Here is a 24,522-nt window from a genome sequence, read left to right as displayed (position 1 = left end):
TTTTCATTAACCAAAGTCCTCAATAAAAAGGGCAGTCTTCAGTCTCCTCCAAAAGATTGGGAGTGAGATGCCATGATCCTTGAGCCTGACCTCTTGTCATCCAAGATGGAACCTGAGGACTCCGATGGAGAAAATGGGTGCAAACTCCGCCCCCTCTCAACTCCAGGATTTAGGGCATCTTATATCCCCTGAACCCCCATTTCAACATGAGGGTACCTCCTTGCCATCTTCTTCCAGTTCAGAAGACGAGGCCCAAGCCACACCAGCTCCATTACCAGCTCGCCACAGTCAGCTGCTCCATAACAAAGGTCTCCAGAACTACTCTACTAGATCTCCTTCAGAGGGGGTCAGTCTATTATAGGACTTTTCTAAAGCAACATTATTCGACCTTTCGCCTGGCCCTTGTTCCCACATAGACTTGGCATTTATTTATTTATTTATTTATTTATTTAAAATATTTATACCCCATCTCTCCAGTACACTACCGCTTGGGGCAGCTCACAACATAGACATAAACATAGAATAGATACATGTAAAATAAGATTAATAAAATTAACCAAATTCAGTTTAACAAGTTAAAAATACAAACTAAAACCACAATCAGAATTACAGTTAAGTTTCAAATTAAAAGTTATTTAAAAAGATAAAAACTGAGAATTATAAAAACCAAAGAACCTACCAGATATACGCAACAGGTGAAACATTAAAAGGCCTCTTTAAAAAGATGTGGTTTTAGTTGTTTTTTAAAAATACTGAGGGAGGGAGCATGGCAAAGCTCTTCAGGGAGGGCGTTCCAAAGCCGAGGAGCCACAACTGAAAATGCTCTCGAATTCCTGCCAACTGGATCTCTCTTAGTGACAGGGCTATGAGCAGGCCCTTTGATGATAGGCCCTGCTCGTAGCCCTAACTTTCTGACTCTGACCTCAGCTTGTGGCCTTGAATTGTGTTTGCTCCCTTGATAACCTGACTCTGACTTCAGCTTGTGGCCTTGATATATACCTAGGTCCCTCAGTGAGCTGCCCAGCCCAGCCCAGCCCAGCCAGATACAATATGAGGGAACCATGTGGATCTCATCAGAAAGCAAGTTCCACACCCTGGAGGCAACCACTAAGAAGGCTTAGTCCAGCATGCTCAATAAACGAACTTCAGCAGGTGTCTGCACATGGAGCAGCGCCCTCACAGCCAAAAGCCAACCTGGTCAGGTGAGTAGATTCAGCAGGGAACAGGCAATCCTTATGATTCCCAGGGCCCAAATTATTTCAGGCTTTAAGGATAATAATTCACACCTTGAATTGTGCTTGGAAATAGTCTAGTAAGGAGTGCAAAATAGGTGTGTAATGAGTTCTGTCAGTAGCTCTAGATAACACTCTGGTTGCCACATTCTGTACCATCTATAGTTTCAAAATATTTGTCAAGAACAGCACAACATAGTGCACACTGCAATAATCCAAAAACTTAAGTGTTTTTTTAAATATGGTTAAACAAGTTTATGAAGGATATCAATGGCTATCAGCCATGACAACTAAATGCAACTTCCATGTTCAGAGGTAGTATACCTGAACAGTACATAGGAACATAGGAAGCTGCCATATACTGAGTCAGACTCTTGGTCCATCTAACTCAGTATTGTCTACAAAGATTGGCAGTAGCTACTTCTCCAAGATTGCAGGCAGGAATCTCAGTCCTATCTTGGACATACCAGGGAGGGAACTTGGAACCTTCTGCTCTTCACAGAGCGGCTCCATCCCCTCAGGGAAACATCTTACAGTTCTCACACATCAAGTCTCTCATTCATATGCGTCCAGGGCAGACCCTGCTTAGCTAAGGGGACAAGTCATGCTTGCTACCACAAGTAGATGCTGAGAGGTTTATTTCATGCTTGTAGATTTCCCTGAGGTATCTGGCTATAGTTTCAAACAGACTGCTGGACTGGATAGATCCTTGTTTTTATTTTTTATATTCTCAGTTCAGATGCCCTGACTGACATGGACAATGATATGCTTATCTTTGTATTAATTTGCCTTGTCCTTTCATGAACTACTGTTCCTGTCTTTGCTTGTTTCTCATGATGAGCAAACCACAGCAGGAGGAATTGGCTTCAGTGCTACCGTGACTCAACTGTGGCACCGATTTCTCGATTTCCAAATGCATTCTTGGGTGTCGAGTGAGATTATTTGCTGCGGTGCTAGAAGGCCTGCATGTTGCTTTAAGATCTTAGCCAAAGAAAACATTGTTTCCTTTTTTTGCACATACACATACATGGCCTTAGCAGATTGATACGAGTCTAAAACAAATGCAATGTCTCCCTGGTATTTTCTAAAAGATGGGCTGTTTGAGCCATCCAAATTTTGTTTAATTTTTATTCCTGTCCTTCTCCATGAGTTCCTGAGAGACATGTTTGTGGGAGCTGAGGTTGTATGAGAATCCTGAGAACCCCAGAGTCCCTTTTTATTTTTATTTTTAAAAGTATTTTACAATCTACATGATTGCAAAGAAAAGAGCAGCGTTGGTAGTAAAAACTCCTAAAGGGTTGTGAATAAGGGAGCATGCAAAGAAGAATCTCAAATTAGTATTATCACCACATTTGTCAGTGGCAGACTTCAAATGGAATTTGGCAGCTTTGTCCATTCAGAATATTCTTCTGAAAATTCAGCCAACCTTACTAAAATCTGCAGTGTTTCCAATGTCCTTAGAAGTCCTCACTGACTATGTGCAGGTGCCTTAATAATCCTTGTAGGATCAAGCTGTTCATGAGACTTGTAAGGTCAAGTTAGAGCAACAACAGGACCATACCAAAAGGGTTGGTATCAAAGAGATGAGATCAAACAAGTGCACAGACATAATCGGAGTCAGAAGGTCAGTTTGAAAGTAATTAATTGGAAAAGCTAAAAGGACAACAGGCGCATGCAGGGTATGCAAAGAAAAATGAGGAGTAAGAGAAGCAAGTCTGATGTTTTGTAATAAGTGAAAAACAAAACAGGCTGAAGTAAGATGTGATGGGAACAAGTCCATGCGAGTCACTGACTTCAGACTTAAGGGTGGAGCTACATGTTCTGCCTTATCTTATCTTTGAAACAGGGCAAGAAGGATACAGTTTTTCAGGTGAAAAGTAGCAGGTAGGGGAAGGCACTTAACCTGTTTGTTATGTATATTCACCACATCTGGTCCAAACAGTGTTGTTGTTGCTTTAAATTAACAAAGGAGTTCACAAGAACACACACTTCAAGAGGTACCCCATCTAATGGCTCACAAAACACAAATGGAAGAAACAAACACACCGAGCATGCTCTGCCCACCAGACAACGCGAAACCCACTGGACATGCTCAACAAACCAAGTAAGTTAGACTATTAACAGTCTAGAGGTAAGACTTCTAACCCACAAAAACACTACACTGTCCTTCACTGGCTTGCCCTCTACAACTCCCTCACCCACTTCTCTTTGTTTACAACAGAAACATGGATTTGGAATGCCTATGGGGTAGGGGGAAATGTAGGATAGATGGAGTTGGGAGAAAACAGTGGACAAGGGAAGGGTTGAGCACTCCCTTCTCTGCTAGAAATTGGGCCCACCCAGCTCTGCTTTGCAAAGGAGAAGCAGCAGCTGAACTTTGAAGACAGACAGCAGGGGTGGAGAATATAGTTCTACCCTAATGGGCACCAATTGATAGCTGCAAGTGGTGTGAGCCTTGTGATGATGATGATGATGATGATTTGATTTTATTTTTACATTTATATCCCGCTCTTCCTCCAAGGAGCCCAGAGCGGTGTACTACATACTTGAGTTTCTCTTTCACAACAACCCTGTGAAGTAGGTTAGGCTGAGAGAGAAGTGACTGGCCCAGAGTCACCCAGCTAGTTTCATGGCTGAATGGGGATTTGAACTCAGGTCTCCCCAGTCCTAGTCCAGCACTCTAACCACTACACCATGCTGGCTCTCTAGCCAGCTGATTATCTAGCTGGCCTGCAGTTACCTAGACTGCCACTGAAGAAGTGGGCTCAAGATGTTCAATTTCTGTCCCTAAAATAATAGGTTATGGACTCCTGGCATGTAATGTGACAGTGCTCACGTGAGTATGCTTTAGTTAAATAGGTTAAATATTTAACTGGAGCAGTTCAGATGATACTACTGACCCATGCCATAAGAAAGGGGACAATCCAAGATCATACCCATCATGATTTCTTCTGTGGATATCGTAGTGCCCTCCTGACATGTCCTTTATTGTGTGTGTATAGGGCTGTTCATCTGAGCACATGTAGAGCAGTCATTCAAATAATTTTGTGTATATTTTAATGTTTGCTTTTAAATTTGTTGGTTATTTGTTTGAACTCTCAGTTATCATCCGTGACAATCCTGTCCTAAACACTGGTACCTGAAAGTAAATACAATTTATTTGAATAAAACTAACTTTTATTAGTTATGTTATTTTACCCTCTGTAAATAACTATGTTGTTTTATTAGTTATGTACCCTGGACATTTTTATGCTATAAAGAATGCCAATACTACAAAAGCCTTTCTAATGTACAGTGTACATGTCACATTCCATGTTACATTCTGGATTAATTATGGACTGGAGGAAAATCTTCTCCTTGGATATCATGCCAGGCCACAGCAAGTTCTCTCTTACTCAGAAAGTAGAGTGGATACTACCGCAGCCTGGCCAAACTGCTGCTGATGTTGATTTTACTGCAGCTGTTGTCCTTTTGTCTGCTTTCTTCTATCATGTCATCACCAAGAGTGCCAACTGGCAGTCATACCCTGGGAAAGTACACCAGTGCATATGAAAATACAATGGCCTAGTCCTCCAGAATGTGTGGTTATGCCAACAGGATTGTACCTCTCTACAACAACAGAGACCAGAACAAATGTAGGACCTGAAATGTGCTCGCGGACCAGATGAATAAGCAGAATCCTGCAATTTTGTGCATGGAGGGTGGTATGGCTGTGAGTGTCAGCACTGTGATTATGAACCAGGAGCTTTACAGCCACTGAAGATGGAGGTATCAAGAGGTCCTGCAGAGAATATTTCTGGGTCTACTCTTTGTCCTTTTTGTTTTGCAGTTTGAACAACTGTGCTCATCAGGCTTGTAGATAACATGAAAGACATTTTAAGCACTCTTGAGGTTCAAGTGCAAATCTGGAGGTTAAGGTTCAGATTCGAGATGTTCTTGTTAAATTGGATAACTATATTGTTTTTTTAAAAGGAATTAAAATATACTAGACATTTTCATTTTTAACTTAGTAGTTCTAAGTTGACATTACATTTAAACTTTAAACTAGGTCGTCTTCACTTGCCTTCCCTTTGCATCATGTTTTACTAGATTGTAAGTTGTGGGCAGCAAATATTCTCTATCTATCTATCTACACACACACACACACACACACACACACACACACACACACACACACACCCATTATGTATAACTCTACTTTCAAATATTTCAAAGTTCAAAATGGAAAATATCAAAATGGTTGTTCTCTGGTTAAATAACAGCTTTTCTGAGAAGAGAGCTGTGGTGGATGGCAATCTGACTGTGATTCAGTGGTAGCATAACATTTCATAGCATTTAAGACACAGGGAGTGATGATACCACTGAAGTTCAGTTAACTAAAACTGGGATCCGCTTTTGACTGCCATGTTCTAAGCCAAATGTAGTCAAACAAAAGCAAATTCAATAGAGAATGAAAATAATAGAAGGTTTTGCAAGTATGTCATATGAAGAAAAGTTAAAAGGACTAGTTATGTTAAGACTGAAGAAAAGAAGGTCAAGGAATGACTTGTAGATACTAAACTGTCAACAACAACATAGAAATAAACTCATACAATTGTAGACAATGGCCCACACAGCAGGAGGTTTAAATCTAAATTAAACAGTAGGAAAATTAGACATATAATTTTAAGAGTGGTTGGTCAATTAAACAAATTGACTATGGGCTTTTTGGTGGAAGCTTTAAAGGAGAACATAAATCTTCAACCACCACAAGTGGGCCATAACCTGCTTTGGACTTGCTGAGGGTCTTTCCTAACAGCAATATACTGTGGGATGTTCAAAGTTTTCACACAAGTTCCAAGTGTGATCTTACTCCCCATGTACTGTACATGCTGCTGCAAATGTTTATGCTACTTCCTAGCACCATCTTATCCTCTGCACACATGCCATGGGGGTACCTTGTGCAGTTTTTGCCATGCCGCCTGCTGACTAGCTCTTGCATTCTGAGAAGATCCCACCCTTTTCCCCCCAATCACCACAAAAGTAAGAATGGGGGGGGGAGGATGTTTCTCAGAAGGCAGGTGCCACTGCCAAAATCATGTGTGATATCTGCCTGGGGTGTATACAGAGGATATGATTGTGTAGCAAGTACACAGGAACATAGGAAGCTGCCATATGCTGAGTCAGACCATTGGTCTATCTAGCTCTGTATTGTCTTCACAGACGGGCAGCGGCTTCTCCAAGGTTGCAGGCAGGAAGCTCTCTCAGCCCTATCTTGGCGATGCCAGGGAGGGAACTTAAAACCTTCTGCTCTTCGCAGAGCAGCTCCATCCCCTGAGGGGAATATCTTACAGTGCTCACATTTTTAGTCTCTCATTCATATGCAACCAGGGTGGAACCTGCTTAGCTAAGGGGACAAGTCATGCTTGCTACCACCAGACATATGTACAGGGAGTAAGATTGCATTTAGAATTTATTCAAAAGCTTTAAACATATTGCAGTTCTGTCTGGAAAGGCCCCAATATCTGCCAAATATTTATTTATTTGTTTGTTTGTTTATTTAAAATATTTATATACTTACCAGTTTGATTGTCTGCATATGGTGTTGGGATTAAACATGGTCTGGAATAAAGCTGATTCCATCACAAAAATATAACAAAAGTAAAATAACATTGCCAGCTCCCAGAATCAGCTTCAATAACTTAAAGAATAGAGAAATTTAATGAGGTGTACCATGCCAACACATAGTGTGTGGGATCATTAATTGTTCAAACACTCAGTACTGTTGTCTAATAGAAAAACCAGTGAAGGAACCAAACATTAGAAAATGTCAGTTCACCCAAAGTGTTAATTTTGTTCCTTTGTAATCTTCCCCCTCTCCATAAACCACACTCTCTATACATTTGCAATATGCCATTGTTAAATGCTCTGAAAGATCTACACAATTCTTCAAGTGGTTCCATAAGATTATTAGAAATACAAAAACAAAAAATTATTGTTCTTTCCACCAGGAAAAATGTTTGGTCACACGTAATTAATGGGTAAGGATCTTACAGTATTTTCTTTTAACTAAACAGCCTTCTCTTGCTAATGTCACTGGGAAAGATTTGGCACTCTGCATTTATGCAGATGGCCTGGCTGTCAGATTTTATCATGATCTAACTTTCTCCTAAAACCAATTCATTTGCAAGGTCTGGAAAAACAAAGCTCTTTCCGTCAATGGCAAACAAGCCATATTCCTTATTCACACCCAGAAAACTGACCATTTGATCCGAGCACTTGGTGTGCACCATTTCAAAATTACCTCTAGAAGGCAGTGTGGACCAGAGAAATCTTTTTAAATTCTTTTTGTTCACATTAGTGCAGGATTTGGCCTTCTCATAGCCTGACTCACTTCTGTTCTCAAAGCTTTCAGGGCCAAACTAGAGAAGACACTGGAGATACAATCTGTGATTGGATTTTTCCTAATAGGACAAATAGCAGTTGGTAGAAAAACAGAGTTTAAATCTGGAATATGGCATTGAGGCTTTACACACAGGGCTTCTACCCAAAATCTCCTTTGGGAGAGAGAGTGTGTGTTCACACACCAGCCAAACTTACCCCGATGTCCCTTTGAGATCCTTGGGCCCACTCCACACATAAGTCGAGTTTTGTCTTGCAAATTCTAGCTTATCTTGAGGTATTTCCGAGTTTTTAAAATGCTGGTTTTAAGCTACTTTTTCTGAAAACACCAGAGCAAATAGGGAGAGGCACTGATGTAGAATCATTAGCATGATAAGAGGGATACTCTCTTTACAAATGCAGATGTAGCTCTTTAGTAATCCCCCCACTATTGGCTAGAAGGAAAACAGAGAGGTGTGCCATGTGAACTTACATCAAAAGCAAACCCGAGAAAAGAGGGGAGGGGCTGCTTCCCTCAATGCTGCGAGTGTAATTCAAAGTGGCTTTGCTCAACATTTACTCCATAGCATGAAGCCATGTGCTAATAACTCCATGAGGAAAAGGAACTAATCCCCCTTCTCAGCATTATCAGACCAGTTCTGACCTCTCTCATCTACATGCATATGGCTGCCATTAAAAGAAATTAAAGAGACAAGCAAGCCAATCATGGCTTTCTAAAGAGAGTTTGGACCTAAGAAGAAAGATGCCAGAGCTATAGCGTGATCAGAAAGAGCAGCATCCCCTGCCACAAAAGCCCTTTTCCTAACCAAGAAGAAAGCAGACTGCCTCTTTATGATTTGGGGATACGGGCATGCAGTAGGTGTTGGAACAAGTTTGTACATGCACCCTGGATCAGATGATCAATAAGGTTACCTTGGACAGTTCCAATAAGCTGTTGGGAGTGGTGAGTGGAGGAGGACTAACACCTGGCCTCCTTTTCTGCCCCCAGTATTTGGTTAGCACAGTAAAACCTGATCATGCCGATCATCAGTCTGGAGAGAACACATGCCAATATCTAAACTACAAATCAGGCTGGATTAAATGGGATTGCATCTCTTTCCCCTACACGCCCCGCCCCCCAATACATTTTAAATTCATACATTTTACATTCAATTTGTATTTTAATAGATATAAATCAAATATTTCTGGCTGACATTCTGTGCAGCAGTATGTTGGCATTTGGGACCTGTTGAGGCTGCCGTACAACTTGAAAGGCACCCCAGATGGTGTAGTGCAACAGGGCGGCTGTGGGACAAGCTAAAACTACTTCTATGCACTGCTTGGAAGTGGCTGTAAGTTGATCTGCAGCTGCCCCATCACACTACAGCACTGGGGATGCCTTTCCGGCTGTGTGGAATGCCAGCCTCTCTGTTGTTGTTATGTATACTTGATTGCAATAAACTTCATGCACAAGCAATACATGCATTGATTTGGGTTTCATTGATTATATTCCCTATTTTAAACCTATAACAACCACGCCGACCCACCTCCGTATAGCAATTTTAATTCATAGCTTGGTTAGTATTAGATCTGAATAAAAACCATGCAGACCTATGATGATAACTTCTTAAAATTGGATCAGTAGCTTTCTGTCAAACACACTGAGGTCATTCACACAATCAAAAACTGTGTTCTACCTGGGTTTGGGAGCTGTGTGCACTCCCAATTTCCGGTTGTGTGGAAGCAAGGTGAGAGGAAAACTTGGGTAGAAGTGATTGCGTGGGAGCAAGGTAGGAGGAAAATCTGGGCAGAAGTGATTGTGTGGAAGCAAAGCTATCCATGTTTTTCTCCTACCTTGCTTCCACACAACCAAAAATTGGAAGCACACACAGCTCCCAAATCCAGGTAGAACACAATGAAGCTCTTCTCATGATCAGTGAGAAGAGCTTCTGGCAGGTCAGTGGGGAGATCGGGTTTAGCCCGTTCTCCCCACAGACAATCATGCCTGCAGTCCTGGGCAGCCGGCCCGGATCGGCTGCCCACACAACTAGCAGCTCCGTCACAGAGCCAGTGGGGGGGGCAGGCTCGGACTGGCTCACTGAGCAGCAAGGCATTTTCCTGGTGCACCCTCGCCTGGTGCACCCTCCTGTGCTCGCTGAGCTCTCCCCGTGCCAGCTGCCCGGCTCCCCTTTCCCCCTCAACCTGTCCGGAGAGCCCCACCTCCTCTCCTTCTGATTGGTCGTGAGAAGTAGGCTCAGACTGCCCTTAGGGCAACAGGGCATATTCCCGGTGTGCCCCACCTGCCCCACCCCACCTGCTGCACCCCACCCCACCTGGTGTGCCCCGCCCCACCCCTGTGCCCCAACTCCTACCCTTAATTATCCATTCTGCTTAAAACCTGCCCCCTCCCCACATATATTCCACTACCCTCTCAGTGCCCCCAGTCCGGCCCTGGGGGGGGGCTGCAGGGATCGGGGGCCACATGGCCCCAAGAAGTCCCAGGATGCCTCACGCAAGTGTGCAGGGCATTCTGGGGGGACCCCTGAGACCAGGAGGCTGGCTGCAGCCTCCTGGTTGGGGTCTACTTGTGTGTTGCCACACGAGCAAAAAAATGAGGTTAACAGAGTGCTTGCTCCATTAACCTCATTTAAGGGGAGGGGGGATTAGGCAGGCTTGCCATCTTGGAACCACTGGGCTCCCCTGTGAGCCTGGTGGTCCCCATGATCAGTAGGAAGCGGGCTAGGCTCCCTTAGCCTGCTTTCTACTGATCGTGGGAATAGCTTTAGTTTTTGATTGTGTGAATGACCTCACTGGCTTACATCCAAACTAATGAAGCACTGGTGCTTCTGAAGAGTTCAATTAACTCAGCTCCACAGCTCATGCCGCTGTGGGGAGGGATTTTGACAACATTCCCTTTGCCTGCAATCATTCTGTACCTCCCAAAAATTTGCCCCTGAAGGTTGTGCAGCCGTTAGAAACATATTTTCAGGTAGCACAGAGAGCTTCTGGGAGAAGGGGGAGTTATCAAAAATGTCCCCCACCCAACCACCAGTGCAGCATTAGCCTGGAAGCCTTCAGAAGCATTAATGTTCCCCAGAGGTGCACCTAGGTAATTTTGGAGCCTGGACCTAAAGGCCTTTGGAGGCCCCCACTTTGCTGAAAATTAAGCATTATCATGGTCAGCTGGGTGACTACACCACCCGGGACAGACTAAAGAGGATTTGGGGGCCCCCAGTGACTGTGGAGGCCCTGGACTTTGGCCCCAAAGTCCAGGGGTAAGAGCGCCTCCAGTGCTCCCCTGGTGTTTCTCCCATAGCACTCATACTTAATTAGTCTAGCTGTTAGTCACTGACATAATGGTTGGTTTTCTGTGTAAATAAAGAGCTGTGGGGGGAAACCATGTATAGGTCAAGCGTTAGAAATATGGCCCAAAAGCTCAGGCACATTTATTTTATTTTCTTATACTACAAGCTTGATATGACTAGAAGTATCATCACCTGCATGGGTGATCTTGTATTCTCTTGTTGCTGTGCCCTACCCGAGACCTGCAATTTGCTCAGATTATAAACATTTGCTCTCTTTAAACAAATGATTTATCATTTTAATTGTATTAAAATAAATTGATCTACCTAGTGACTACCCAAAGGCCTTGAACTATTAGCTTCTTTTGTTAGAGAGTGGTTTTTAAAAGTCTACACTAATGGGGACTGCTGTAAATGTGGAAGTGTATGTAACATTTAAGTTTATTTAGTTTACTACGATATAATGAGGTCATTCATACAATCAAAAGCTGAAGCTATTCACACGACCAGGAGAAATCGGGCTAAGGGAGCCTAACCCAATTTCTCCTGGTCGTCTGCTGCCACGGGAGCCGTGCAGTTCCCGGCAGCAAACCACCTAAAGTGCCCCTCCCCTGAAACAAGGTTAGCAGAGCTAGCGCTTCGCTAACCCAGTTTGGTTGCTCATGTGGTGCTGCAGCACGGCTCCATGCTGCGGCAGCACATGAGGGGACCTCCGCTGGGAGGCTGCAAGCAGCCTCCCGGGCTTGGGGGTCACTCTAGGATGCCCTGTGCACTCACACGGGTCATCCAGGGACTCCCGGGGACAGTGCGGCCCTGATTCCAGCAGCCGTGTGGGTGGCTAATCCAGCCGCCCAGCTACGAGTGGCTCCTCGTCTGCAGGGAGAGTGGGCTAAGCCTGCTCTCCCCGCAGAACCCCATCAGGTGCTTCACATGTGTTGTGTGAAGTGCCTTGCTGTGTTCTACTTGGGTTTGGGAGCTCTGTATGCTCCCAGGTTTTGGTTGTGTAGAAGAAAGGTTGGAGGAAAACCTGGGTAGAAGTGATTGTGCTACCCAGGTTTTTCTCCTACTTTGCTTCCAAACAACCAAAAACTGGGAGCATACACAGCTCACAAACCCAGGTAGAACACAGTTTTTGATTGTGTGAATGACCTCAATATGTGATATTGTTTGTGTGTGTGATTTGCTTCTAGCTAAGATAGGAATCTAATGTGCACATAAATGAGGAAATGTATTCATTAAATAAACCGTGTACTAGGTAACAGATACTACATTTAATAAACATTTCAATAACATTATATACCTCCTAGACAGCATAAGTGCTCTATTTAGTTGTAAATAGGGATTTGTCTGTGGTTAAATTAACCAATCTGTGAGGCGGGTCTCTCACAATCCGTGAGACCTGCTTTTTTAAAAACTGCGGGGAGAGAGGGCTAAGCCCACTCTCCCCACAGACGAGCGGGCAGGGAGCCCTGGGCAGCTGGATCAGCCGCACACGCGGTTGCCGGCTCCATGATGGAGCTGGCGGGGGCTGGGGAGCTCGGGGGCTGTGTGGCCCCTGGAAGCCCCAGTATGCCCTGCGCGAGTGCACAGGGCATACTGGGGAGACCCCTGAGCCGGGAGGCTGCTTTTAAGCCTCCCGGTCAGGGGTCTATTCACGAGTAGCCGCGGCGCGGAGCCGCGGCGCGGCTACTCACAAGCAGATTGCCCGGGTTTGCGAAGTGCTCACTCTGCAAACCCAGGCTAAGGGGCAGGCTACAAGAGCAGGTTAGGCGCTCCAGAACCACCGGGCTCGGCTGCAAGCCCAGTGGTTCTGATAATCCTCAAAAACCAGGCTAGGCTTTCCTAGCCCGATTTTTGTGATCGTCAGAATAGCCCCTGTATGTATTATTGTTTACATGAAATCAACGAAGCACCAATGGAAATTGATTTAAATTGGACCCCCCCCCACCGCCACCCGGTAATTTAAATACTTTGCTTTAACTCAGTCTACCCTGCACACTTAATGGTTTTATACATTTTTAATGGCTTTGGCTTTCCACAAAGAAACATGGGGGTTATAATTTGGTGAGTTGCTTAGAATTCTTGCCCAAGATCCATAGCCTTTTCCACAAGGGTTGTGCATTTTGTTTTTTTTCTGTTTTGTTTTTGGCCCAAATCCGAAACACCCGCCTTTTGTTCTTTGTTCAAAATCAGACAACCTGAAACACCCCAATTTTGTTCTTTGTTCAAAATTGCAAAATCTGAATCCAAAACGTTTTGGATTTTAAAAAATGGCCCTGGGGAAAAACTAGTGGGTGGGGGTGGCAGTGCCCAATGGGTGGAAACTACCACCCACATTTCAGAGGAATTGGGCAAAGGGCTGATTTTTGGTGAATTTTTGAGGTTTAAGGTTTTTCCCATAGGGAAGAATGAAGGTTTCAGCAAAAGTTTAGCTTCATGTCAGGAGGAAAGGGGTGGCCCAGAGGAGAGTTGGGTGGGTGGAAGTGCCAAGTGGAGACAAGGAAGCTGCCAAAATTATTTCAAAGGAATTGGGCAGAGGGCTGATTTTTAAAGATTTAATGGAGTTTACGCGTCTTTAAAGTTCTTCCCCATAGAGAATTATGGAGCTTTCAGCAGTCCCATAACTGCACTTGGGGGGCACCAGGGTGGCCCAGAGCGAGTGGTGGTGTGGAGCACATAGGGTGCCAACCACTGGGTACTGGGTTCTGTTGTTTCTGAGATGTTTTGAGTGTAGATTCTCTGGTAGCATATGAGAGTTGATTTGTGGTTTGTTGTAGAAAATCTGTTGTAGAAACAAACATTGTTTGTTGTTGAAAATCTTATTCCTGAAAAGGAATAAGGAGGCAATTGGCAGCAGATCAGCCCACACTTTCGCTGGTCAATCTGCAGGCTGGAAGAGCCGGAAATTCAAACAGATTTCAAAACTCAAAATGGAGACTGAAGGAGAAAGACTTTTTGCGATTGCAAAATGGAGTTCCAAAACAGCCGAAACAACAAAACGTTTTGTATCCGAAACAGGGACGTTTTGTTTCGGCTACAAAATTTTCTGTTTTGAGCATTGGGTGTTTTGTTTTGGCTACAAAACAGCCGAAATGGCCTGTTTTGTGCACAAAATGTTTTGTATCCGAAACGAAACGCACATCCCTTTTTTCCACCTCTGCTCTGAACTACAATTCCATGAAAGCAGTGACAGAAGGAATGGCTCTTAAAGTAATTAAAGAAGCTCTTCTCAAAATCCGTGAGAAGACCTTCTGTCAGGTCTGCAGGGAGAGCGGGCATAGCCTGCAGATGAGTGGTCTTAGCTCGCAGACTATCAAAGAGCAGCCCTGGGGCGGCCGGTGAGGGCTGCAGGAATCGGGGGCCAGGATGCACAAGTGCATGGGGCATCCTGGAGAGACCCCCAAGCCTGGGAAGCTGGCTACAGCCTCCTGGGAGGCTGGCTACAGCCTCCAGGTTGGTGGTCTACTTGCGTGTCACCACGTGCCATAGCAATACACGGGCAAAAAAATGAGGTTAATGGAGTGCTCACTCTGTTAACCTCATTTAAGGGGAGGGGAAAATAAGTGGGCTAGCTGTCTTGGGAGCACTGGGCTTGCCTGCGAGCCCAGTGGTTCCCATGATCACTGGGAAGTGGGCTTAGCCCACTTCCCAGTGATCGTGGGAATAGCCTCCAAGTCTGTGCTGCAGGTATGCCTGGAGCAGAGGCAGTCCTTCCATGAGATGAGATGAGGTGGTTGCCTCAAATGGTGGATTATTGGAATGTTAGAAAGCTCAGGAGGGGAGATTTCTTTATCTGCCCCAGGTACAGCGTAAGTGCACAGGTAAGGAAGCACTGCTAATTAATATTGTCTGGAGACATGGAGTTAAAGTTCCAAATAGCATAGTGAGACTCTTCTCATGATTACTGAGAACAGCCTCTAGGGTTTTGCGGGGAGAGTGGGCTTACCCACGCCGCGGCAACTCACGAGCAGGAAAACCGGGTTTGCGGAGCGCTCGCTCCACAAACCCGGTTTAAGGGCCGGGCTACATAAATGGGTGACCCTACATAAACACTTAAGAATCACCAGGCTCGAAGCTGAGCCTGGTGGTTCTCACGATGGGATGAAATCGGGCTAGTGGAGGCTAGCCCAATTTCATCCCATCGTGTGAATAGCCTCAGTTTATTTAAGAAATCATCAGGGAGATAGATTAAGACCTATATGCCTCATTGGTAGCTACTTACAGGAAGAAAGGAAGGGAGAAGAAGGAAGTCCCTCTCCTCAAGAATTAAACCTGAGACTATCAGTCTAACAAAGGGGAATCAGAGTAGAGAAAGCATAGTCAGAGGGGGAATGCCCGCATTGACTATCTCTACCCCTAATGCCCCTAGTTGTCAATAGGGTTGTTGGTGCTAAGGGTTGATTCTATCAGGAGCTGCATCTCCAACATGGAGTGCCAGAAAGATAGCAAAGTACATCCACCCCTCTTCATGGGCTTCTGTCTGTCACTCCTTCATTGGGGCAACTGTTTGCCAAATGGTGGCACAGGAAGAGGGTGTGGGTGAGGGAGGAATGGCATTTGGCAATCTGTTAAGATATGTACTGTATGTCTTCCACAACCATTGCAGAAATGTCCAAATATGGGTTCGAGAAACACCATTGCGTGTTGTTTTTTGTATGGGCTTGGGTTTGCCTGGAAATATCTCTGACTGTAGGTTCATATACACACCCTGTACAAGAAACTGAGGAAAAGGGGAACAGCCCTGTAAGTACATTTTAATGGTTGTGTGATGTGGCAGATGGAAGCTAACAAATCATTTCCTTGAAATAATGCCTGGTCATCCACCAGCAATACCAGGCACCATCCACACAGCATGCAGACACTTAGGTTATGCTTATCTGAACTAAAACCATACAGGGCCAGTGTCAGGGGGGTGTAGGGTAAGCCATTGTAGGGTAAGCTGCCAAAGCCCCCAGGGCCCACAGAAAGACTCATGGCTGACTCCTGAGGTCACTCTGTGCCCATACTCCACCATCACGTCATGCAGTGGTGGTGGAGTAACTCCCTCAGGTTTCACCCAGCTAGAACAGGGCCCATGGAGGGTAGGTTGCCGAGCCTGCCCACCCCCTGGAACCGAGAGCTGATCCTGAAACCATAAATGGGTATTGGTCTAAGGAGGGTTCCCAATTCAAGTTGACTGTGCTGACGAAATATATAATGACTTGGCAAACATAATTCTTACATATCCTTTATGGTTCCTAGAGTTTATAGGGCACACCTCTGAGTACCAGGAACTATTTCAGATTATATCTCCTTTTGCTAGGGCTGCCCATCTACAAGCTGCTCATATGTGGCCAAGCCTCCAATACGACTTTCTGCAAACAGCCATAATTAATCATTTGCTTTGTCAACCCATCCCAGTATAAAATAATAGCCTACAAGGAAAATAACTTTCATTTGCTTTGTTTGGAGGGTCATGTATGATCTTGTCTCCAAGAAGCAATAATAAACAAGGTAAGTTCTAACTTTCATTTTTCCTTAATAGATTTCCTTTTTAATTATTATTATTATTATTTTTAAACAACAACAACTCTGGAATATGCTCTTCAGACTATGGGGCAATTTCCTCCCCCCTCAATCTTTCAACAAAATTGTTATGTTTAATACCAGCAGGATATAATATTGTCAAATTATGTCTCAAATAAAACAAAAAGATCTGTGGGGTTTCTGTGCCACTTTTTAGTCTCTTGCTGAAATTTAAAAAAACACTCTGCTGGTCAGAGTAGCTTCATACCGGGCACCATCAATATAATTACGTATTATGTTGATAGTGAGCTGTGCAAAAGTTCTTACACTGAGAATTTTACAAGAGGAAGAGGTAACAAGGGAAATGAAGGAACAGCATTAATTTTTATTTAAAATGTGGGTTAAAATTGTGAGTGTGTTCATAGCTTTCATATGTATGCGGGTGCTTTCAGGCCGACTCAGCCTACCTGCTCCCATTAAACAGACTACAGACAGCAAAAGATGTGTGCAGAAAGACTCATAGACACAAAGGCCACTGGGTTACAGAAGGTTAGTTTCCTTTATTCTTGCACTGGAAGAGACACCATGTCAAGAGAGTCATTATTCACCACAACTTCCTTAGGCAAGTGGCAATGTTGATTCTATACAGTATATTTCTATATTTTTTTCTCTCCAGGTTCCAAAGATGCTACTTTACTCAGTTCTTTGTTTGTGCGTTCTCATCACTCTTAATGGAGCTACTGCCTTTTCATCTTTAACAAAGGATGAGCTTTACTTAAAAATTAGTAACCCTCATATGCTGCCGGAGAAGAATGTTGGTTCTCTGATAAATGCCCAAAAGTCGGAAATTTATGAAGGTAAAGAGAAGCATCCAAACATGACTCAAAGGCTACACAAAAATGTAATCAAACAGTTGCATTTCTCCAAAATGGAAAAGAACTTCACTTCTCAGTGCCTGGGAAGTTAAAATTACCCATTGTTCAGTAATGAGAAGGAACAATGATTAAAAATCATTGTAACCAAATGTAACCACCATGCTCAATTATCACTCAAGGGAAATAGGATATTTCCCCCTTTCCATAGGTGACTAAGGAAACTTATGCACTAGATGTGTTTAGAATTGCAGGTATGGTTTTTAGAGTACTGACTAATTAATGAGCCCATAGGGCAGGATAGAAATATTAAGTAAAAGACAACATTCTATTAATTAGAAGATGGTCTTGTGGTAGCAAGCATGACTTGTCCCCTTTGCTAAGCAGGGTATGCCCTGGCTGCATATGAATGGGAGACTACATGTGTGAGCAGTGTAAGATATTCCTCTTAGGGGTCGGGGTTGAGGCTACTCTGAGAAGAACAACTGTATGCTTGCATGCAGACGGTTCTGAGGTCCCTCCCTGGCATCTCCAAGATAGGTCTGAGAGAGATTCCTGTTTGCAACCTTGGAGAAGCTGCTGCCAGTCTGTTTTTGGACTGACTTGGTATATGGCAGCTTTGTATGTTCCTATTCTATCCTGCTTTCCAGTGTATCATCTCCATCCACATGTCATATCCGCAGTATAGTGCTTGGAGAACACAGCAATCAGTTCTTCACCTGGGAGAACCTTTTTAAAATGCTCTATTATTATTAACTATCCTTTTCACGCCAGCCCACCTCTTGCATTGTTATTTGGGGGAAAGGCCACATTGGCCTTTTCCTCAATTAAGCCAACCCATTTAGCATGTAATGAAAGAAAAGATTTGTTCCAGGGAACCTGGAGCTTCTGCAATTGTTGCTGATCGGATCTAATGCAGGCCTGCACAATTTATAACTCATCTGGCCTGTCAGTCTGATAAATACTTGATAGTTCCCTATTTTTGCAGTTCCAGACAGGTAGCAAAAACAGGAACTTGACTCCCTAGTAGGCCACTAGACATAGTTGTAACTTGATGGTCATGAGTTATGTAGGCTCGATGTAATAGTACCAAAGCAGTGTAGGCTCCTGATTTGGAGACAATGGGGAAGATATCAACACTTTTTGGTCACGGTAATAAATATAACATAACTTTTTGTCATCATGGTAACAAATGTAACTGTAGGCTATTTCTATGGTGCTAATGTATGCTTCCACAATTATTGTTAGACCATCGATTTAAATTCTTTTTTAGGGCATTTATTTGGAGTCCTTGAGGGCTGTTTTGGCATTGGGCCCTGAGAATAATGTCAAACGCAGTTTGCCATTGCCATTTATGGCAGTGGCAGTTCATTAGGGGCAGGAGCAACATCAAGGATCAGTCAAGTGGGCTTTGGCTGGGGACCCAGGACCATTAGTATGTCCACAGTTCAGCCCTGAGCCCTGCCCAGTGCCCAAATTTGAATAGCAGCACAAGCTGGTCAGGAGTGCACTGACTGCCACCATATTTGTTTTAACAGCAGTGTTATGTGCTCCTCAATGCAAAGCACTTCAGTGCATTGTTATGATGCAGTGATAGAATGGGCATATTGTGTTGTTTTTAAAAAGTGGCAATGGTCAGCATGACTACCATGAAGCACTCAGACCACTGCAACCCTGTTACAGCCTCCCCTATACCCTTGTAGGACTCACATGGATGGAGCACTTTGCAGTGGCCTCACTGGCCACCACTATATTTTTAAGCAACAATGCAAGGTACTTGAGGCTCATTCTGTTGCTATGTGACTGTGACATAGCAATGGGATGGGAACATTGCACTGTTGAAAAAGATGGGAGTTCAGCCATTGCCAAGTGCTCTGGACCACTCCTACCCTGTTGCTTGACCATCAGAGGGTGGGGTCCAATGCAGTACTGAGGGGCCCAGTGCTTGGGCGAACCATAATTGGGATCTTGAAAGGCCTCTTGCTTATAGTGCTTGCCTGGGAGTGTCAACACAGCCATGGACTGTGTTCCGCTTGGGGTGGGTCACAAGTTGTGCAGGCCACTACAGATGCTTCTAAACACAGCAGGATTATTTGAATGTTCATGATCTTGAGACATTTTCCCATCTGTATGGGAAATGCAGATGGGTATCAAACTGACTGGCTTTCAGAGATTAGGGAACCTTTCCAAGTCCATAGTTCCTTTTTAAATAGGAACACAGGGTGGTATGGCACATTCTGCTTTGTGCAAATCACATTGAGTGCCTTATGATGGTTTACTACTTCGGCTGCATTCACACCATCACAAATATCCTGCTTAAAAATAATCAGGATTAGTGAGCCCAACAGAGCAGATTATGTGATTCCAGCATTTCAGGGCAATCCTGGTCAAACCGCTTCAGTTAACCAGCATTTAACTGGAATGAATAACCAGAACTAATCCTGATTAACTGATTAACTTGGATCATTGTGATTGTGTGAACTGAGCCTTAGTCTCAAGTCAGTGTGTGCCTGCAGAAATGTCTGACCTTCCTTGAAACTCACCTTCCTTGGAAATGGGGGTCAGTCAGAGGTGAAGCTATTTAATTTTGGAGTCTGGATCTAATGGCCTTTGGGACAACCCCCCGCAAAAGAAGCATCCTCCTCCTATGCACACATATACTTTCATTTAATGCTTAAAATTAAATCAAGCAGAAACCAGTATTTAATGGCTTCCTTTCCCCCCACATCTATTTCTATAATTCTGCTCCTTATTGAATCCCTGTATTTCCAATTGCCCTAAAATCTAGTTTCTACCGTACCATTTCTTCTAGTAGTGCACAAGAATGTGTCCAGATGAGTAATGTTATTTTGTTTTCTCACCAGCAGCCATTTCACAGGTTTATGTTTTTGAGGGGGAAGGGGTTTGAAAAGAAGCTGGGCCTGAGTACCAGTCATCCTCCCCACCGCCCCCGCCAAAAGCAACCAGGAAATAGGCAATGAAAACTGAAACACCAGATCTCTCTTGGGATCTGGGGGACATAAAGTGCTTCACTAAAGACCTTCTGTGACGGTTTTCTTCCTCACTGGTGTGTGGGGGGGGGGAAGGGAGGGGCGGCTAGTGCCGCTTGGGAAGCTCAGGAACCTCAACCCCTGAGCAGGAGAGTCAGTCAGTGGCGGGCTGCCTCTCAGATTCTTATCTCATCTGCTCTTGTTGGGGACCCCCAGCCCCACAGTAGCTCCTGCTACTGCTGGCAGTGCTGCCTTTACTCGTCTTGCTCTGCTCAGAGCTCTTGCTCTCCTCCTCCCTCATGCATGCACTGTGTCACACTTGTGCAGTGTACACACCGTGAAGGCGCTTGAATGGCCAGGCCATGGAAATAGTTGTTGGCTGATGCTTGGTGGCCTTCTCAGTCCAGCCCGGCCCCACTGCCATGCCTGAGTAGATTGGGTGGCCGGCAGGAGGCTGGCAGTAGCACTCAGCTCTCCCTGCCCATCGTGCATGGTGCGACCCGTGCTCAGCTGCTCTGCACAGTGCGGGCAGGTCAGCAGCAACGGGACATTGAAACCAGGATTGGGAAGGGTCCAAGACTTCCACCCAGAGGTCTGGGGATAATGGTGCCATTGGGGCCAATATACGGTATTGATTTACTGGCTCTCATATTCCCCTTAAAATAATTACTTTCAGTTTCTTTCCATGAAAGCAGCACAACACAGGAGCATCTAAACAACTCTGCTGCTTTTGCGAGGGGGTGGGGGAGAGAGATTGTAAGAAGGCAATACAACAAAGCTGTTTGATTGCTAAGTGAGCACATTACAGGAGTCTTGTTTCTCTGTTTCAGAATATCTGGCAAGAGATTGCAGGGCTGCTTACGTCCATGGTAGGAGGCGAAGCGGCCTGTATGTCATCCGTCCCAAACTGTCTTCCTTATTCGTGGTCTACTGTGACATGGAGTACGACGGAGGTGGCTGGACAGTCTTGCACAGAAACAATGCCAACAAAAAGTCATCTTGGTCACGAACATGGCATGATTATAAGCAGGGCTTTGGGAGCCTTTTGGGAAACCACTGGCTTGGCAATGAATTCATGCACCTTTTAACCAGGCAGAATGCTTTCTCTGTGCGGTTTGTCATAACTGAGAGTAATGGGGAAATCAAGCATGCTGATTACAGTAGTTTCAAGGTAGATACTGAGCATAATGGTTATGCTTTGAGGCTAGGGAACTATTCGGGGGACGCCACAGATGCACTGACCACTATGTATGAAACAGGAATCCATGACAACATGAAATTTTCTACCAAAGACCGGGATAATGACCGGAGGGTTGATATAAACTGTGCACTTAATAATGCCGGTGGCTGGTGGTACGATAACTGTTTCTCAGCCGTCCTAGCCAGTGACAACCGCATTTACTGGAAGGGATTGTGCACAGACATCAATGCCTGTAAATTGGCTTCCATCATGATTAGACCAAATGGGAAAAATTGCAACATACCTTCAAGATATTAATGAATTGAACTGATTCTTAGCACTTTAGGGGCTTCTTCTTACTTTAGAACAGTTTCAACCGCCAATACACTGTTTGTAGAGCTCAAATACTTAGGACAAAATCCCCCAGGAATTTATTTTACACATACCCCATCGAAATGACTGGGAGACAGCTACATGAGCACACAGTAGTTGTGCTCTAAGCACTTCCCATTTATTTCAATTAGACTTCTTCCGGAAAATTTCCCAGTGGAGTCTTCTCTTATTTTCTCACCTGCTTAAGAACAGCTGTTAAATACTTGGCCCAGATCCAGAATTGGTATTTTCCAATGTGAAAGACAAGAGAAATCCGCATCTTCCTAGGTGTGAAAAAGTCATGGCTTATTAAAACAAAGGAGGGGAAATAGAGATCTGAAATGTTTTAATCTCTGTGCTTTTAATTAAAAAGACAACCTGTGATTTTAGATACCTGCAATAAAAAAAAATAGAAATGGCTATTGTTTCATTGTCAAATAAATTCTGCACAAATATATGTGGGAAGGGTTTAATTATGATGTCATTGCTCAAACATGAAGTTACATCTCTAAAACTGAAAAATATTCCTGGAGTTATAGGCTGTGGATCGCCACCTTTTAACTTAAAAAGATATTTAATAGTCCAGTCCCTCACCACATCAGTGAGGCAGGATGAAGGAGACATCAGAGGGCATATAGCCTCACCATCTTTTAAGATGATACAATGCACAATTGCTCCCGACAAAAACAAATGTTCTTGTCATTACGGGGGCAGGGGGGGAGGAGGGAGGTTCCTAGAATCCTCCTTGCATTGTGCAAATGTATGTCAAACATTCCTCTGCTGTGGGAAGTTTTCCTTCTGCAAGACTGCAGAAATGTAAAGTGAGGGTGAGCTGAATTGTCTTATATTTATATAGAAGACATGTTAGCATTCTAGTTCTATCAAAAGTGTGAATCCACATATAATGTGGTCCATCAGCCATATCAAGTTAACTGTTGTTCACTGCAAGTTTCCTGCTGGGATTTTGTGAAGAAAACATGGACGGATTCTGTCAGTAATATATTTTTTACTGAATATGTACAGAACTCCATTTCAGTGGTCTATAAACATTATATATGGGCTCTCTGTACCACTTTCACTCTCCTTCCTTCCCTTTCTGCTCACCTAAAAGGTTGTTGCTATGATGACAGGAATTCTGTAGAAAGACACAAAATATGTGTAGTGTATACGACATGCATCCTGTATTGGGCAGCAGAGATATAGGAAGATGATGAAAGGCATCATCTTATACTGTGTGGGAGATGGCAATGGTAAACCCCTCCTGTATTCTACCAAAGAAAAACACAGGGCTCTGTGGGCGCCAGAAGTCGACATCAACTCGATGGCAAGACTTTACTTTTACCTTACACTACATTCATACAAACCCAGACAAGTCAAAAACAGAATCACTTCACTCCTATGAGGGGCATTCACAGCTTCTACATTCTACAGCTTCTACATTCTACAGCTTCTTCCAAACTTAAGCCCAGGTTTTGGAAGCAACTTCCAGTCACTTGAGCTGGATTTCTTTCTGTATAAACATGATTAGGATAGGGATACCAGAAATTAAAGAGAAAATCATCCCTTGTTTCTGCCTTTCTTTGGGAAAGGCTTGAATAAATGACTTATTTGCAAACTTGCATATCCCAAGGTGTTATGGTGGGTATATGTGCAGGGAGATGACATCCACTCCAGTAATTAGAAAACAGATTCGTGGCCATGACCATCTCCACTGGCTATCAAGCAAACACAGTCAGCAGCAGAATTCAAAACACATAACAGATAAAGTGGACAAGGAACCCTATTGCACTCCCTTGCCATTTATGCCTTCATCTAGTCAGTGGCTGACATTCACCACAGTGCTCTGACAAGGGAAGAAATCTTGTGAGTACACAAAGAGGCTGGAAACTAGGAACACAGGAAGCTGCCTTATACCAGATCAGACCATCTAGCTCAGTATTGTCTATACTGACTGGCAACAGCTTCTCCAGAGTTTCAAACAGAAGTCTTTCCCAGCCTTACCTGAAAACTCCAGGGATTGAACTTGAGACCTTCTAGCAAACAAAGGAGATGCACTGAGTTATGGCTCCATCCCCAAACCTGCTGCACTTCCTCTTTCTTCCAGTCAGCATGGGTGGACTGGGAAGGGGGATATTATTTTTGCGGCTCTCTCTTTCATCTTAGAGGATGATACTTCCAGAAATGTGTCCCTGAAGAAAATCATGTCTCCTGCCTGCACTGGGCTACAGAAAGAGGAAGACACATTGCTAGTTTCCATCCTCTTTGCCTTCCCCAGGGCTTTTTCTGTTGTCGAAGTACTGTGGGGAATGTCAGCCAGTGCTCTTGCCCCATCATCTGAAGGGCTGATGCTATTTTCCAGCCCAATTCACACACACCAATATAATCTATTGTCCCTAAATCCCTTCAACAACATTTTGAGGGGCTATTCTTACGATCACAAAAATCGGGCTAGGAAAATCCTAGCCCCATTTTTGTGATCGTAAGAACCACCGGGTTCGCAGCCGAGCCCGGTGGTTCTGGAGCGGCTAAGCCGCTCCTGTAGCCCACCCCTTAGCCCGAGTTTGTGGAGTGAGCGCTCCGCAAACCCGGGCTATCTGCTTGTGAGTAGCCACTGTGCGGCTCTGTGCCGCAGCTACTTGTGAGCAGACCCCCGGCTGGGAGGCTTAAAAGCCACCTCCCGGCTCTGGGGTCTCACCAGTATGTCCTGCG

The 24,522-nt window shown here is 44.3% G+C and overlaps 1 protein-coding gene across 1 annotated transcript; it reads left to right on the top strand.

Moving 5' to 3' along the window:
* The first annotated feature begins 1,094 nt into the window (after window positions 1-1,094).
* On the top strand, window positions 1,095-22,133 carry LOC128340465 (fibrinogen-like protein 1-like protein). The gene is made up of 4 exons (XM_053285569.1): window positions 1,095-1,202; window positions 3,202-3,336; window positions 17,076-17,256; window positions 21,092-22,133. Exons 1-4 carry the CDS (start codon window positions 1,128-1,130, stop codon window positions 21,757-21,759), a joined length of 1,059 nt encoding a protein of 352 aa, XP_053141544.1. The 5' UTR covers window positions 1,095-1,127; the 3' UTR covers window positions 21,760-22,133.
* Window positions 22,134-24,522: the final 2,389 nt, after the last annotated feature.

The sequence above is a fragment of the Hemicordylus capensis genome, chromosome 1, assembly GCF_027244095.1.
Source record: "Hemicordylus capensis ecotype Gifberg chromosome 1, rHemCap1.1.pri, whole genome shotgun sequence".
Lineage (NCBI taxonomy): Eukaryota > Metazoa > Chordata > Lepidosauria > Squamata > Cordylidae > Hemicordylus > Hemicordylus capensis.
The sequence above is the reverse complement of the archived record's forward strand: the minus strand, read 5'-3'. Positions and strand labels throughout refer to the sequence as shown.

Excerpts from the sequence above, each read along its gene's own strand:
- LOC128340465 (XM_053285569.1), top strand. The coding sequence starts at position 1,128 with ATGCTCAATAAACGAACTTCAGCAGGTGTCTGCACATGGAGCAGCGCC. Across the intron at positions 1,203-3,201 it reads CCAAAAGCCAACCTGGTCAG|GAGTTCACAAGAACACACAC; the intron begins GTGAGTAGATTC and ends AAATTAACAAAG. Across the intron at positions 17,257-21,091 it reads AAAGTCGGAAATTTATGAAG|AATATCTGGCAAGAGATTGC; the intron begins GTAAAGAGAAGC and ends TCTCTGTTTCAG.